This window comes from Chrysemys picta, chromosome 13, assembly GCF_011386835.1.
Source record: "Chrysemys picta bellii isolate R12L10 chromosome 13, ASM1138683v2, whole genome shotgun sequence".
Taxonomy (NCBI): domain Eukaryota; kingdom Metazoa; phylum Chordata; order Testudines; family Emydidae; genus Chrysemys; species Chrysemys picta.
In genome coordinates this window covers 36409820-36423656 of record NC_088803.1, presented here as the reverse complement: position 1 = coordinate 36423656, position 13837 = coordinate 36409820, and the positions used below count along the sequence as shown (strand labels likewise).

Here is a 13837-nt window from a genome sequence, read left to right as displayed (position 1 = left end):
AAGGCACCTAAAGAACCATAACTTTCCCCGTAGTGATTTATTTTATTTAGCATGTGCATAATCCTCTAGCCAAGCGATGGCATTTTCAGTGGCGTGATGCAGTTCTTCTAGGCCACCGCTGAACCTAGTCAGCAGGCATTCATCAACAATGCGTCATCGTCTGTGTTGCGCACATCATCTGTGTTGCACCGCAGCTCCAAGCGTCAGCTTGAACCAACAGGTTCTACCTCTAGTGATGCCATGCAATAACTATACGACTATTATTAATGCATAGTAGTGTTTGTAGTCCCAGATGAGATTAAACTGATTTTTAGACAAATTCATTTTGTTGACTTTTCTCCCTCATCATGTCACTAGAAGGCACAATTAAGGTTATTTGGGTGCCTTACCTGTGCATTCCATTCCTTAACACGGTTTGGGTTTCTTTTAAGTTTAGCCTTAACTCTGAATCTCTTGGGCTTTCTGATAATTACAAAATCCCTGTCATGTTTTACCTTTTAATTCCAGCTCAATGTTTTTATCTTTGTATTGCTTTTTATTAATAAGTTTCATACATGAACCCTAAAGAAATGCAAAGAGAATGTTAAGGCTATTAGATAGCTTCAATCTTTTTTTTCTTTTAACTTTTAGGGCCAGATTCCAGCAGGAGGCTCTTTCTGCTTTTACCCTACTCTGGAGCAGCACAAACCAGCCAGAGTGTACTGGCCAGTTTCCCCCAGCTCCTGGCCTCCACATTCCCCTGTACGTGCACCTAAGTTTCCCTCATGTCCCCTGCGTTTCTCTACGCCTACCCACACCCATTTTCTCACTTTCTCCCTCCCACATCCCCCTGCAAACCACATTACTCAATATCCCCTTCCTGTGGCTTTCTCCTACCCATACACACACTCCCCGCCCTCTCACGCCCTCCCCAATCTGTCCCTTTCCTTCCTTTTGAGTAAATCTGTCACAGGTGGTGGTTTTTTAGGATTAATGATTTTTAACCCATTCTTCAAAAAAGAACATTTCTCAGCAGGGGGCCAATGGAGAATGTTCATCTACAGAGAATTCCGTGAAGAAATGTCCTCTGCCATTTCCTGTTCTCAAGGGGAGTGAGACTGCAATGCTGTCATTAGCAAAGATACCCTCTTATAAAATGGTGACTGCCTGCCCTTGAGAGAAGTGCCCAAGATGTTAACAAACCCATATTATAAAGCATCCATGTGACATGTTTTCTCTTCTAGGCTATGCCTGTATTCCCCTTGAAACTGGTATTCATTGTCTGTGACCCATAGCAAACAAACATCAAACAAAAGCCCACTCTCCATGTACCAGCGGGAGCACTGAGAACTGGCCCAGCCATTCCATTTTCCCTGACAATGAGAGCGCTCCATTGTTACTGTGTTTGGTGAAAGGGAATCCCAGGTCACCTTGGGCCAGTGGCTCCTGCTAAGCACTCCAGTGGTGCTTGTAGACCAACTGCAATTGAGCAATGACCTTGCTGCTGGGAAGATGTACAGGAACTGGGGGGAGCCTGGACTGACAGGCTGATACTATGATAATTTGGCATCAAACTCAAACATTGTAAATGCAGCAGATGGCACCAATCATAGCACATTTCTCAGCACACAGCATGGATCAAGTCCTGATGCTATTTGATCCGGGCTGGGGAAGCAATGTAGGAAAGAGTGGAACTCAAACCATTCCAAGAAACATCCTAAAGTACTAAGAACCTTGGAGTTTTATTTGAACTCTGGAACTTAGCTCTGCAAAACAGGTGGAAATAGCACGAAAGCAGGTTCTCCAATGAAGTTTCCTGTGTGTCCTGAGTTAGATGGAATTGTTCACAGCTTGACTATTTCAGCCTGGTTCACCGCAAGTCCATCCAGAATACTGCTGCTAAGATCATCATCATGGCTTGTCTCTCTGATCACATCAGTCCCTTCGTTGGCTCCCTCTTTATCTCAGCCTAACTAATAACTCATGGTGGTGTCAGCTGCTGCCTTCGATCTGCCAGCATCCCCTGGCTGCCTTGCCCACCATTCAACTTCTTCATTAAACACCATCCTACTTCCTTCCATGCTGCCTGGGGAAAACTCCTGAATATAATTCATAGGCCTCACCTCTACCGTAGTGCCTACAAAACCCTGTTGGTTGGTCGTGACTAGACAAGGCACGTGAGGAGTTGCGACGGCCCCTCTTCCCCTTCCTTCATTTTGGTGCTCTCTTATTCTTACAAGCTCCTCCATTCCTGCTGCTTCTCACTCTTCCTCTAGCCACAGCGCAAAACCATTACAAAACAAGTAGCTAACAAAGCTGGGCCAATTCTTCACCGAGTTCATTGGCTTCATGTTACTTTCACAGCATGTAGAGTGCTGCAAGACAAAGGCATCAAATAAGTTAACTCTTGCCAGCCTCAGCATTGGCTCCATTTGAGTGTGGTGCAGAAAGGCAGCTGGGTTCACTGAATTATTTTGCTCCTCAAAGGGGGAGGGATGAATTCCACTCTCAGAATAGGTTAGATAACATCTGGCAGGTATAGTTAATCCTGCCCTGGCCTGGGGGTCATGGACTTCACTAGACAACCTCCTGAGTTCTATGTTTATGATTCTATAGGATACATGTTGGCACTCACTGGCTCAGGCCAGCTGGAAAAACCACAGCAGCTGATTTCCACCATTTTTTTTTAAGTTGGGCCATGTTTCTGTGTTTATGAAGTCCTGGATTCAGCCTTTCACCCACCTTTCAATCTCACTCTTAATCTCCTAGCTAGCGAGCCCACAGTAGTTCAACCTTTTGCATGCCTGCAGTTTGATGCTTTCCATTTTTCCAGTCATCACCTTTCAGACACTAACAAATTCACTTCACAATAGCTGTTAGGGAAGATCAGTCTCACCCCCATTTTACAGATGGGGAAACTGATGACAGGAGAGGGAGGGAAGGGAACTTTCTCAAGGTCACACAAGGTCAGCATCAGAGCCAAGAATAGAACCCAGCAATCCTGTCTCTCAATCCTTTGCTTGGTTTGTTAGGCCACACACTGTCTGACTGCCAGCCAAGTACACACTCTCAAAGGATGTGAATATCTGCAGGATTCAGAAAGATACAGAGACTGTCATTTTTATTCCTGACTGCACAATATATAGTATAAAATCAAATAGTCCACTAGATGGTGCTTGCTGGACAATGATCTGGTCTGATAGGTTTATACTGAGTGGCTCCCCTTCTCTTCTCTTGTTCTAAGCCCAAAACAGCGGCACCATTTGATTATGTACTTTGTCAGTGACAGTTATTAATATAAAGGGATCTGGAAAGATGCTTTAAGGGCAATGAAAAGACCGCTTGTGCCTGGAGGATAGAAAATGCTAAATCCAAGACTAGGATGAGCTGGGGAAGGTGGCAATGCCTTTCTTTGCACTTCAGACTGTGCTTCTGTGTAAGCTGCAGATCAGGAGTGCACAAAGTTTGTGACAAAGAGGGCCACATCAGCAACTTGCCAGCTCCCTAAAGGCAGGCCCAAGTTTGTATTTATATACACCTCTACCTCGATAGAACACTGTCCTCGGGAGCCAAAAAATCTTACCACGTTATAGGTGAAACCGCGATATATCGAACTTGCTTTGATCCGCCAGAGTGCGCAGTCCCCCCTCCCCCTGGAGCACTGCTTTACCGCGTTATATCCGAATTTGTGTTATATCAGGTCGCATTATATCGGGGTAGAGGTGTACCTGTAATACAGCATGCACAGCCTCAAGGCTGCGGGCTGGATCTCTCTTGGCAGTTGAGTAGAAATTGACTGCTGCTTGAGTTTCCCTGTCATAAACGCTAGAGATGAACAGCTGTTTCTGTTAGTCTTCCCAGGCTGCGCTGAGGCCTCCAGCTGCACTTTGCAAGCCCTTGCTATAGAGAGAGAATCTCTTCCGTGATTGTTTCATGAGACTGAAGAGGATAAAGGAGCAAGGGCAGCAATAGCCCTTCCTAACCCCCAGCTCTTCCCTCTTGTGGGACACAATGCACTGCGAAATGCTGATTCATTTTAACTCTTTTAACCTCCCCCAATAAATGGTTTTTAAAAGAAATCTGGCTCATTTAAAAATCTATTTGTGGAGGCCAGACCCACCTTGCATGTCACCCCATAGACAATGCCTGTGGCGAATGAGGTGGGGAGCTCCTGTTAAATGCTCTAAAGCAGGGGCACATTTCACCAAATGTCTCAGTCCCCCTCCAGCCACCCCTCACCCCAGAGGGTTAGTTCTACATTTGTAGCATTAGGGGCAAAGTCAGGGGATCAAAAGAAGCTGGAGATGGGAAAGCCCCATGGGGACCGGTCTCTGAAAATGCCCTAGCAAAATGTGCAGGTCTGTCCTTTCATGCATTCCAAGCCTAGCCCTTGTGCACACAAACCAGCAGCGAGACACAATTTGTTACAAGGTTTTCACATGTGCAAACGTGCACCAGCACATTTTGCACGTGCATCTTGTGTGGGCACAGATTTAGTTCCCCTCAGTGATTGAGCTCATCCTCCCAGCCCATCCAGGATTTATTTTATTTTCCCAGACTTTAGTCAGTCTAATCTTAAATGGTGCTTCTAGCATTTTTCTTGGGAGACTGTTTCAGTGGTACAGATGACAGAGCACACTGTCAGGAAGTGTTGCTAGATATGAAGTCAAATAGTGAGGCCTATAGGCCCTGATTCCAGAACTCTGTGTTCGTTATCATGTGAATGTGCACAACCAATCTGTATCCCCACATACAGTGAAAGTACTCAAAGTCAAAATAATTGCACCCACAGAAGGCCCTTAGATGTCTAGCCGGACATTGACATGAGCATTGACTCTAACTGCATGCATAATTACAATAATTGCATATGAAAGGCATGTTCCCAATTCTTGAAATTTGAGCCATCACTTCTGTAAATAATTGTAACCCACATTTGTGAGCTCTTTGGGGCAAGGACTGTCTTTTTGTTCTGTGCTGGTACACCACCTAGCACATTGGGATCCTGGTTCGTGACTGGGATCCCTAGGTATTACTGCAATACAAATAAATTGTAATAATTAATTAATAGTTAATCGGAACATACAGAAACACAAGACCATTTGACGAATCCTTGCTTCTTTGTTCCATACAGGGCTGTAGGTAGGAAAGCACCTGCTGGACATTTTACAGACCACATTTATTTATGAATCAGTTTATTCAATATCTATCAAATATAAAGTGATCCAAATGTTAGTATCAATTGCCAAAACATTCCTAATGAGATGTGGGGTTTGGAGTTGCATGTGGACTCCTGAGTGGGTAGCACAGGTAGCAAGGACTGTTTCTGCTCTGTTCCAGTGAAACAATGCATGCCCAGTGTAGTATGTTTCAGTGGAAGCCCTGGCCTGAGTGTAAACGGGCTGTGATTTAACACACACAATCCCCTGCTTTTGTAAAATCAGACCCGATTCTGATTCTGCTGCCTGGCGTCCCCCACCTAATACCGAGCGTGTAATGAAATTCAGTCCACTTGCTTGAGTAATGATGCTGTTTCCATGAGCCCATGTGATGCTTGGATAGTGCAGCTGCTGCTGCTCTCTCCTTCCCCTGTTCTTCCAATCTCAGGCTGTCATGGCGACTCCCAACAATGCTACTCCCACCAACTGCAGCTGGTGGCCCATTTCAGCTCTTGAGAATGATGCAGGGAAATCTGCGGAGGTTGAGGACAGCCAGGACCCAACAGACCCCGCTCTCAGATCCAAGGATAGGCTGGTTTTGTATCACTGGACCCAGTCTTTCAGCTCACAAAAGGTAAATGCTGTGCTGAATTCCCAGGGAAGAATCACCTCCAATATCCAGGGCATATCCCTGACTTGGGAGAACAGCTTGGATGGGTGTTTTGTGGGATGAGTAGATTGGCTATTCAGAGATGAATAGGGGTGCAGCTGGCAACCAGAATATCTAAATAGCGGTGTGTTTTGTGCCTGTATTTCTGCATTTTGACAGACTCTGTCTGGGGTGGCAGGAGGTGGGGGGTTCACTGTAATTCTGCCTTTGCTCTGGGATCAGATTTTGTACTGGGAGATGTTTCTAATTTATGATCCTGCTTCATCTAACACCTGAATCTCACCTGAGAGGGAGAAGGGTAGACAAAGACAATTGCATTGAAATATTGGCTAGCTAGGAGTCTCCTGGTGTTGGGGGAGGGGACGGTAGCCATATGTACAATGGTCACCATTAGTTCCTATACATCCTGGTACAGAATTGTATCCATGGATTTGAAAAGCGGACTCAGCACTGTGCCAAACAATGCATTTGCTCCTGATGCTGCAGCAATGCTACTGAAATCCTGTTCCCTCGACTCTCTGAGTCAGTTCAGAGCTGCCATGCACGGATTTTAGTAACAAATAACAATCAATCATATTCTCCAGTCAATAGTGAATGTTCTATTCTGCAGCTCAGGATAGCCAGCGTTCAACAAACCTGACCTTATTTTCTTAGTCACCAACAGCCCCAGTTGTTCTCCTTACATTCATTATATATGTGAGCTGAATTATTCATAGTGGAGAAGGTGAACATAAAGTTTTCAAGCTGCAAGGGCCCTGGGTTCCCATGAGAGCAGAATGTTCTCCCTTCACCCCAAGCACATTCAGTGAGGCTGTGGGGGGGAGCAAGGAGGGGGGAGGACGGGTTTGTGTGTGTGCACAGAGAAATCCTAGGGCACACAGTGCAGCCAGATGTCTACAAATGTTGAGTCCTTTCTTCCCTCTCTTCTAACTAAAGTGTTTATTCTGCATTAGCAGAGCTGAGTCTTTAGGGTAAACAATCTGACTCCTATCTTTCCTTCCTTCCCTGCATTGCAATGTCCCCTTTGGGAGGTTGCTATTTCTATCTTTATCTATTGCTTTTCTCATTTGTCTCCCAGCATTGGGAGGGAAACAGTTAACCAGCCACTCACACAGGATTTTCTACAACCAATCCAGGCCTAGCCCTACCTTTGCCAGAACCACTCCATGAACACTATAGGGCACATTTAAAGTCACAGTGCACAATCTCATATTATTTATTGAAATCCCAATCTGATTTTTTTAAAGTCACTTGCAAAGAAATAACACCCTGAAACATGTTCACTGTAACTAGGGATTAACTAGCAAGACAACCTGCTAAATATTACAGTGCATAGTACTGTATATGTAAGTGTAATGGACACAGCATGCTGGAGAAAGCAAATCCATGCCAGGTATCTAAATATCCTTCAAACCCTCTTTCTGGTAGGAAATTTCCTTTATGTTAGAGGTGTTGTTAAAAATCCTCTAGGAGTAAAGCTGTTTCCAATCCCCTGTCTCCCTGACTAATTACACAGATCAATCATCTTGCTGCCAAGGTTGTTGAATATTGACTAATTGGGTGGGATTCCAGGGGCAAACCCTAAGACATGGGGAGCATCTGCTGACCCCTGATTTGGCCCTCATTGCTGCGAAGTAGGCTTTTAATTTGAAAAGGTTTCTTCTTTCAATCAAGGTGTCTGGCACTATACAAAACTTCAAATTTCTGGGCAGATGCCTGATGATAGAAGTACTCTGACATGCTCCGCACAGCCAGGCCACCTGATCTAGCACCATGCAAGGAAACACCTGGGGTTCCTTGTTCTAGGTTTGGGTCCAGCCTCCCCATTCAGCACCATGGCCAGAGCATAAGACCGTCTCCTACAGAAACAAGCTGGGGAAGATGGGGAGGGAAGCAGGGTAACTTGCACAAGCCAAAGAACCAGATTCACTCCTGTATAACCCAGCTGGGTTAGTTACACCAGGTATACATTTGGCCCAGTGTTTCTAAACCAGGCCTTGGACCTTCTGCCGTTAATTGATGGTCCCTCTCAGACTTCAGGGGTGAGTTTGTGGCCTATTGATGTCAGTGGCAAAGCACCCCTGGACTTCAGTGGAGCCAGGATTTCACCCTAGGTCTCTGGGATGCAGATGTATTGTCAGTGGCTCTTATACAGCTGTGCACATCTGGAACCCAGACCTATGATTTTTCCAAAGAAATAGTCTAGCTAGGCAAGGTCGTTGGATCTGGTGGCCGAATCCCTTGCAGGCTATTACAGACAGTTTCTCAGCAGCTGACATGGAGATTCAGGGGACTGCTTTGATTAGTGAGCACTTCACAGCTTGGTTATCAGTTCAAATCCAGCCCAGGTCAGTTGTAACCCAAAGTAATTACCTTCCGACAGCTCTTTGGTGTCGCTTGTATGAAACGAGTTGGTGGGTCTTAGTCCAGTTCCTAGCAGATCAGGTTTCTATGTGATAAAAATTGCCATAGCAATTAGTCTGAACACCCTCCTTCTTGGCAGCCTCAACTGAGAGTTCAAGCACTGAATAAGCCTGATAGAATGAATTCTTCTCTTAGTCTAGATACAGTTCCTGACCTGTAGTCAGGGTGGAGCTACACTGGTGGAGGGCGCTGTGTGTGGGAAGGCTGCCCTGCTGCTGTGCGTGCTGTACATGTTCTGTGACTAGAGGAGATCCGTCTCCAGGGCTGTCGAGCTTGCTGCTTGCATCAGAACCAAAATGCACCAAAGGTTATTTCGTAGAGAGAGGCTTGTCCCAGTACGCCAGTGCTTATTATCATAAGAATCCTCTTCCACTCCGGGCTCTGAAATGGAGTCTGAGCTCATGGTGGCTCTCTCTTAGCTTGAGTGGAAGCCTCCTCCACATCCAGGGAGGAAGCATGGTCTAGTGGTTAATGGACAACTCTGGGAGTAGAAGCCTTAGAGTCCATTTGTGATTTTGGCACTTATTCACTGTGTGACCTTGGGCAAGTCACTTCCCCACTCCAGGCCTCAATTCCCCATCTGCAAAATGAGGATAATTGCACCCACCAACCTGTGGGCCTGTGAGGTTTCGTTCCTTAATGTTTAGAAGATGCTCTGAGAGCTTGGGATGGGAGGTGCTACAGAAACACAAAGCACCTGATGACTATTGTCAGGTAATGATGGGTAGCAGGTTGCTGTGCCAGGGATGCAGTGGGCACAATTGGCACCGTACCTGCTGGACCTGTGTGGTGACCCCTGCTGCAAGCTCTGCTTCTCTTGTCAGCTCTAGACCAGACCACTGGCTTCTCAATGGCTCATTGATTAGAAAAGGGGAATGGGGCAATTGTCCTCAGTGGAAGGACCGGTTAGCCCAGCACTGTCCCTTCTGGGTTTAATTCCCTTTCAGCAACACGGGCAGAGAGAAAGGAATCTGAAAACAAGGGGTACCGGCTTTTACTTGTTTTATGTTAAAAGGAAAAAATAAATTGTCGATCCTGTAAATAATTAATTGCTAGTTTTGCAAACTCTTTGTTTGGAGGCTCTAATTAAAATGCTAATTTTTTAAAGTTTTATTTTTAGCAAATTCTAGTTGTAAGAAAACAATTGATTGTTTATTTTTAATTCAGAAGTTGTGTGTTAGGCACCTGTTAGGTGTCACACCAGTTTTGGGGTTTTTTTTTAGTAGTGTGCCCTACCTAAGTCATAGTAGTGAACATTTTCAAAACCTGCATGTCTAAAATTAGACTCCTAAGTTCTCATTGCGGATTCAAAATTAAGTGGCCTGATTTTTAGAGGTGCTGAACACCCACAACTCTTCTAGAAGTCAATGGGAGTTGCGACTGTTCAGCACCTTTGAAAATCAGAACCTTAAATATGGGCTTGGTGGTCTAATATTGAACATGTGGGTTTGAAAATGTTGGCCAATGCATTTTATACACGTTAGACTTTGCACTTCTCTAATGTTTTCTATGTGAGGATCTGGACGCACTTTGCAAGTGTTACTAATTCGATCTCAAATCCTCCTGCCCCTGTGTGGTTGCTATCATTGTTCCAATTTTACAGATGGGGAAACTGAGGCACAGAGGTTTAGTTATTTACCTACGTTCACATGGAAAGTCTGTGGCAGAGTCAGGAACAGAACTCACATCTCCAAGTCCCATGTCACAGCCCACCTGTCACCCCTGGAGTTATTTTTATTTAGAACAAGTAGAAAACAAACATCTTGGTATTAATACCATGCATCAGGGCAATTTGTTGAGTGCCTGGAAAAATATAACTGGTTCATGTTCCATGTGCCTAGGAAGATCTGACAAATAACAACAAAAATCAAGTCTCAGTGCAATTTTGTATGTGAGGGTGCAAATGAAACAGGACTGGGTGCCTCTAAAAGAGCTGGATGGGCAGTGTGACCGGCCATGCTTTTGTGACTGGTACTCCAGGCTCCCTGACTGTTCCCTACCCTAAGGATCAGGCCCTCACTGCCTGCCTCCCATTCAGCTGTGTACAGTTCAACCTGCATGACGCGTGTGCTGCTCACTGCATTGGGAGTCAGTTTTGTAGCAGCCCAGCCCCTCTGGCAGGTTAGATTGTGCACAGCTGAATGGGAGGCAATGGGTACTATGGTACTGCCAAGGGCCTAGACTCGAAAATTGGCACAGCTGCCCAAAGAAGGTGGGACACTCACTGATCTAAACCCCTGACCTCCCCGACTCAGAAGAAGAAGCCAAGCCTGCTGTCCCAAAGCCATGTAAAGGGTGGGATACAGATGTAAGGGATGCATATACAGAACAGCTCAGGACTGGGCATGCAGGTTCTTTAAGCCACCTGTGTCTCCATGGTGCTCCTGGGTCAGGTGTGTTCTGGGATGGACCCTTTGGCTGATCCCTGTACCACCTGCCAATGGCCTCATGGGGGTGATGCAGCATTTGGGGGTCACTCACACACTGGTGGTATTGGCTGTTTCCCTTTTTCCAGGCCACACCTCCTCCACTAGCAGAAAGGAGGGATTTGGCAAAGGAGTTATTAAGCCAGCTCTGTGGTGTCAGAGGATGACTCTAAATGGCACTGATCCTCAGAAGACTTTGTATTCAAGCAGAGGAGCTCTGTAATTAGGACATAGGCTTAGGACTCAGAAGAGCTGGGTTCTGTTCCGTGGTCTGCTGGGTTTCTTTCTGCCTCAGTTTCCACATTTGTAAAATGGGGGTAATGATATTGATGTTCCTTTCTAAGGTGACTTGAGATCTCTGGCTGAAAAGTGCTGTGTAAGATCTAGGTGATATTATTTATTATGACCCTGGGTTTAGACCTACTCAGCCCATGAAGCGGGGAACTGGGGTCATACAACAAGAATTTGGGAGCATCCCTAAATGAGATCCAGTAGCTCTGTATGTGCACCATCTGGGCAGATGGGAGCAATATGGTGCCTTCCATCACCCTAAGACAAGCATTTGAACTGTACTAGGTATGGCAGTGTTTTCTCTCTGGCAGCTTTAGGAAGATTTCCAGAGGTGACTGTCTGTACCTTAAAGAGAAACACATAAGGAGCAGCGAAAGATGGAGAAGCCGGACAAAGGGTCTGAGTCGTGCTCCCCAGGAGTGAAACTGCTGAATAGTGTGGGTGGTGTAGAAATGCGCAGTATGTCTTCCTGTCTCAGCAGATCCCAGTGTTGGAAGGGAGGGGGGACTAGATTGGCAGATCAAAACACCACTCTCACAGTGCGACTGATAATCGGGTGATAAAACCGTAAATCCAATCACACAGAAGCTTAAGGGCTTTATAAGCATTCACTGGCCTTTACCAGCTGATAGTGATAAGTCAGGACACAGTCTGAGCTAAAACACAGAGATCTGATTAGTCCAAACCTTTTGCTCCAAGAAGGAGTGCAAGCAGTGCATGGCTGAACATCAGCCAGATGCTTTGCTTTAACACACACGGGTGTCTGCCACCCTCACAGAGAAGCACACAGAAATGTGCACACTCACAGAGACAAGGCCTGTTACGCAGCTACACACACAAGCACACTAATTGCCACACTGACAAATGCACGGTATTTTGATTAAAAAACTAGAATATAAAATTAACATGGCACACAATAAATGGATTAAAAACTGGCTAACTGATAGGTCTCAAAATATAATTGTAAACAGGGAATTGTAATCAAGCAGGTGTGTTTCCAGTGAGGTTCCACAGGGATCGGTTTTTGGCCCTGCTCTATTTAACATTTTTATCAATGACCAGGAAGAAAACATAAAATCATCAGAACTAATTAGTCTTGGCTCCCAGTTCCCTGCTCTAACCATGTAGCAGGAGAATTCACAAAGCCAGACCCTTCTATAATGCAAAATGTCTCTAGCAACGAGGGCCAGGAGAAAGGAAAGAGAGAAGCTACCGGCTACAGGATACGAGGGACCTTTATGTACAGCATCTTCATACAAAGCATATCACCCCAAATCCTTCACAGGGATAAATAATAGGAGTCAGGGAGTGAACAGAGGCAAAGGAGGAAGGAGATGCAAGGTGGAGGGATGGATGGAGACTGTCTCACAGAGCAGGAGCTGTGGAGTATAAGGCTCTCTGACCGCATGGAGGGACAGAGAGAAAAGCTAGTGCTAGGAAAACAAAGGGAATGGGAAGGGGATTGCAATACGTGGCAGGATTCTCCCTGTTGGACATTTGCATTCTCCTCTCCCCATGACACTCCCCTCTGTTTTTGGAACCAGAAATATTCCCAAGGGAGCACTGACTGGCAGGAGCGAGGAAAATAGCGAGCCTTCCCCTGCTGTGGCAACGATACTCCATGTATAAGTGACGTCAGACACTTCGGCATGTAAGGGAGGTGCCCGACAATCACCTGATACTGTCCTGTCCTAGATTTGCAATGTGGGCATCATGATGTGTCATTGTGTCTCAGGGATATCGTGTTCAGAGGCGCCATTGTGATGAAACATAATGGCACAAGAGGAGGACAGCATGCTGAGATTACTGCTGTCTCTGATCAGCCCGTGATGCCAGCTGCCATCACTCATTACATTTTCAAATGAGCACCTTCACACTTTCTCCCAAGCTGCCCCTCATTCCTACGAGAAGCTCCCCATAAACTTCCACAAACCCAACTCATTATCCACCTTCAAAACCCTCCTTACAGCTCTCCTTCGCTGCCAGGCCTACAAAACACTTGGCTGCTGGTGTGCAGAGACTACTGCCTATCGTGCTGGTCAATATGGTCTCATTGTTTCCTTTCCCCCATTGGTCTGTATTCATCTGTTGTCTGATCTTATATTTAGATTGTAAGCTCTTTGGGGAAGGGGCTGTCTGTTCTGTGTTGTACAGCACCTAGAACAACAGGGTCCTGCTCCATGATGGCTGGTCCTAGAAATTATAATATAAATAATAAGTTTCTGTGACAAAATATCTCCTCTGTCTTCTACCTCCTTCTTGGCTGCTGGGAGAGATGCCAGAGACTCTGGTATGTTGGGCTTAGGGCTCCTCCTGATGTCCTACTACATAGTACATGTCAGGTGGCTCGAGGAATAATCCCAGGATGGGCACTCTACTGAATGCCCTTTGGTAAGAGGAGCTCCAATCAGCCCTGTGAACTCTACAATGCAACACAGGGCCCCAAAGAGCCACAAGTGGCTGAGCATCACTGTCCAGTAGACCTTGTGGGTGTGGGAGACCATATGCAGTGCCCGGTGGGCAGCAATGAGACTTCTCTGCCCTTGCTTCCTGCTGTAGGTCCGCCTGGTCATCGCGGAGAAGGGGCTGCCTTGCGAGGAGCGGGATGTCAGCATGCCCCTGACTGAGCACAAAGAGCCCTGGTTCATGCGTCTCAACCTCGGGGAGGAGGTGCCCGTGATTATCCACGGAGACAACATCATCAGCGACTATAACCAGATCATTGACTACATGGAGAAGAACTTCACAGGAGGTAAGGAGGGGTGGGTCAAAATTCATCATCAAAATGGGGTTTTGATGGAAAATTGGGTTTCGGCTCAAGGAAACTGTTGGTGAAAAGGAAGTGGGTTTTAGCTCACGAAAGCTTATGCTCAAATAAATTTGTTAGTCTC

General features: G+C 46.0%; 1 protein-coding gene across 1 annotated transcript in view; it reads left to right on the top strand.

The window, feature by feature from the left end:
• The first annotated feature begins 5511 nt into the window (after positions 1-5511).
• The window catches only part of GDAP1L1 (ganglioside induced differentiation associated protein 1 like 1), a 35607-nt gene continuing 27281 nt past the window's right edge, over positions 5512-13837 (top strand). Inside the window, exons 1-2 of the mRNA XM_008172135.4 lie at positions 5512-5769; positions 13506-13698. Of these exons, the coding sequence (XP_008170357.1) occupies positions 5590-5769; positions 13506-13698 (373 nt within the window). The 5' untranslated portion in view covers positions 5512-5589. The remainder of the gene's footprint in view (positions 5770-13505; positions 13699-13837) is intronic.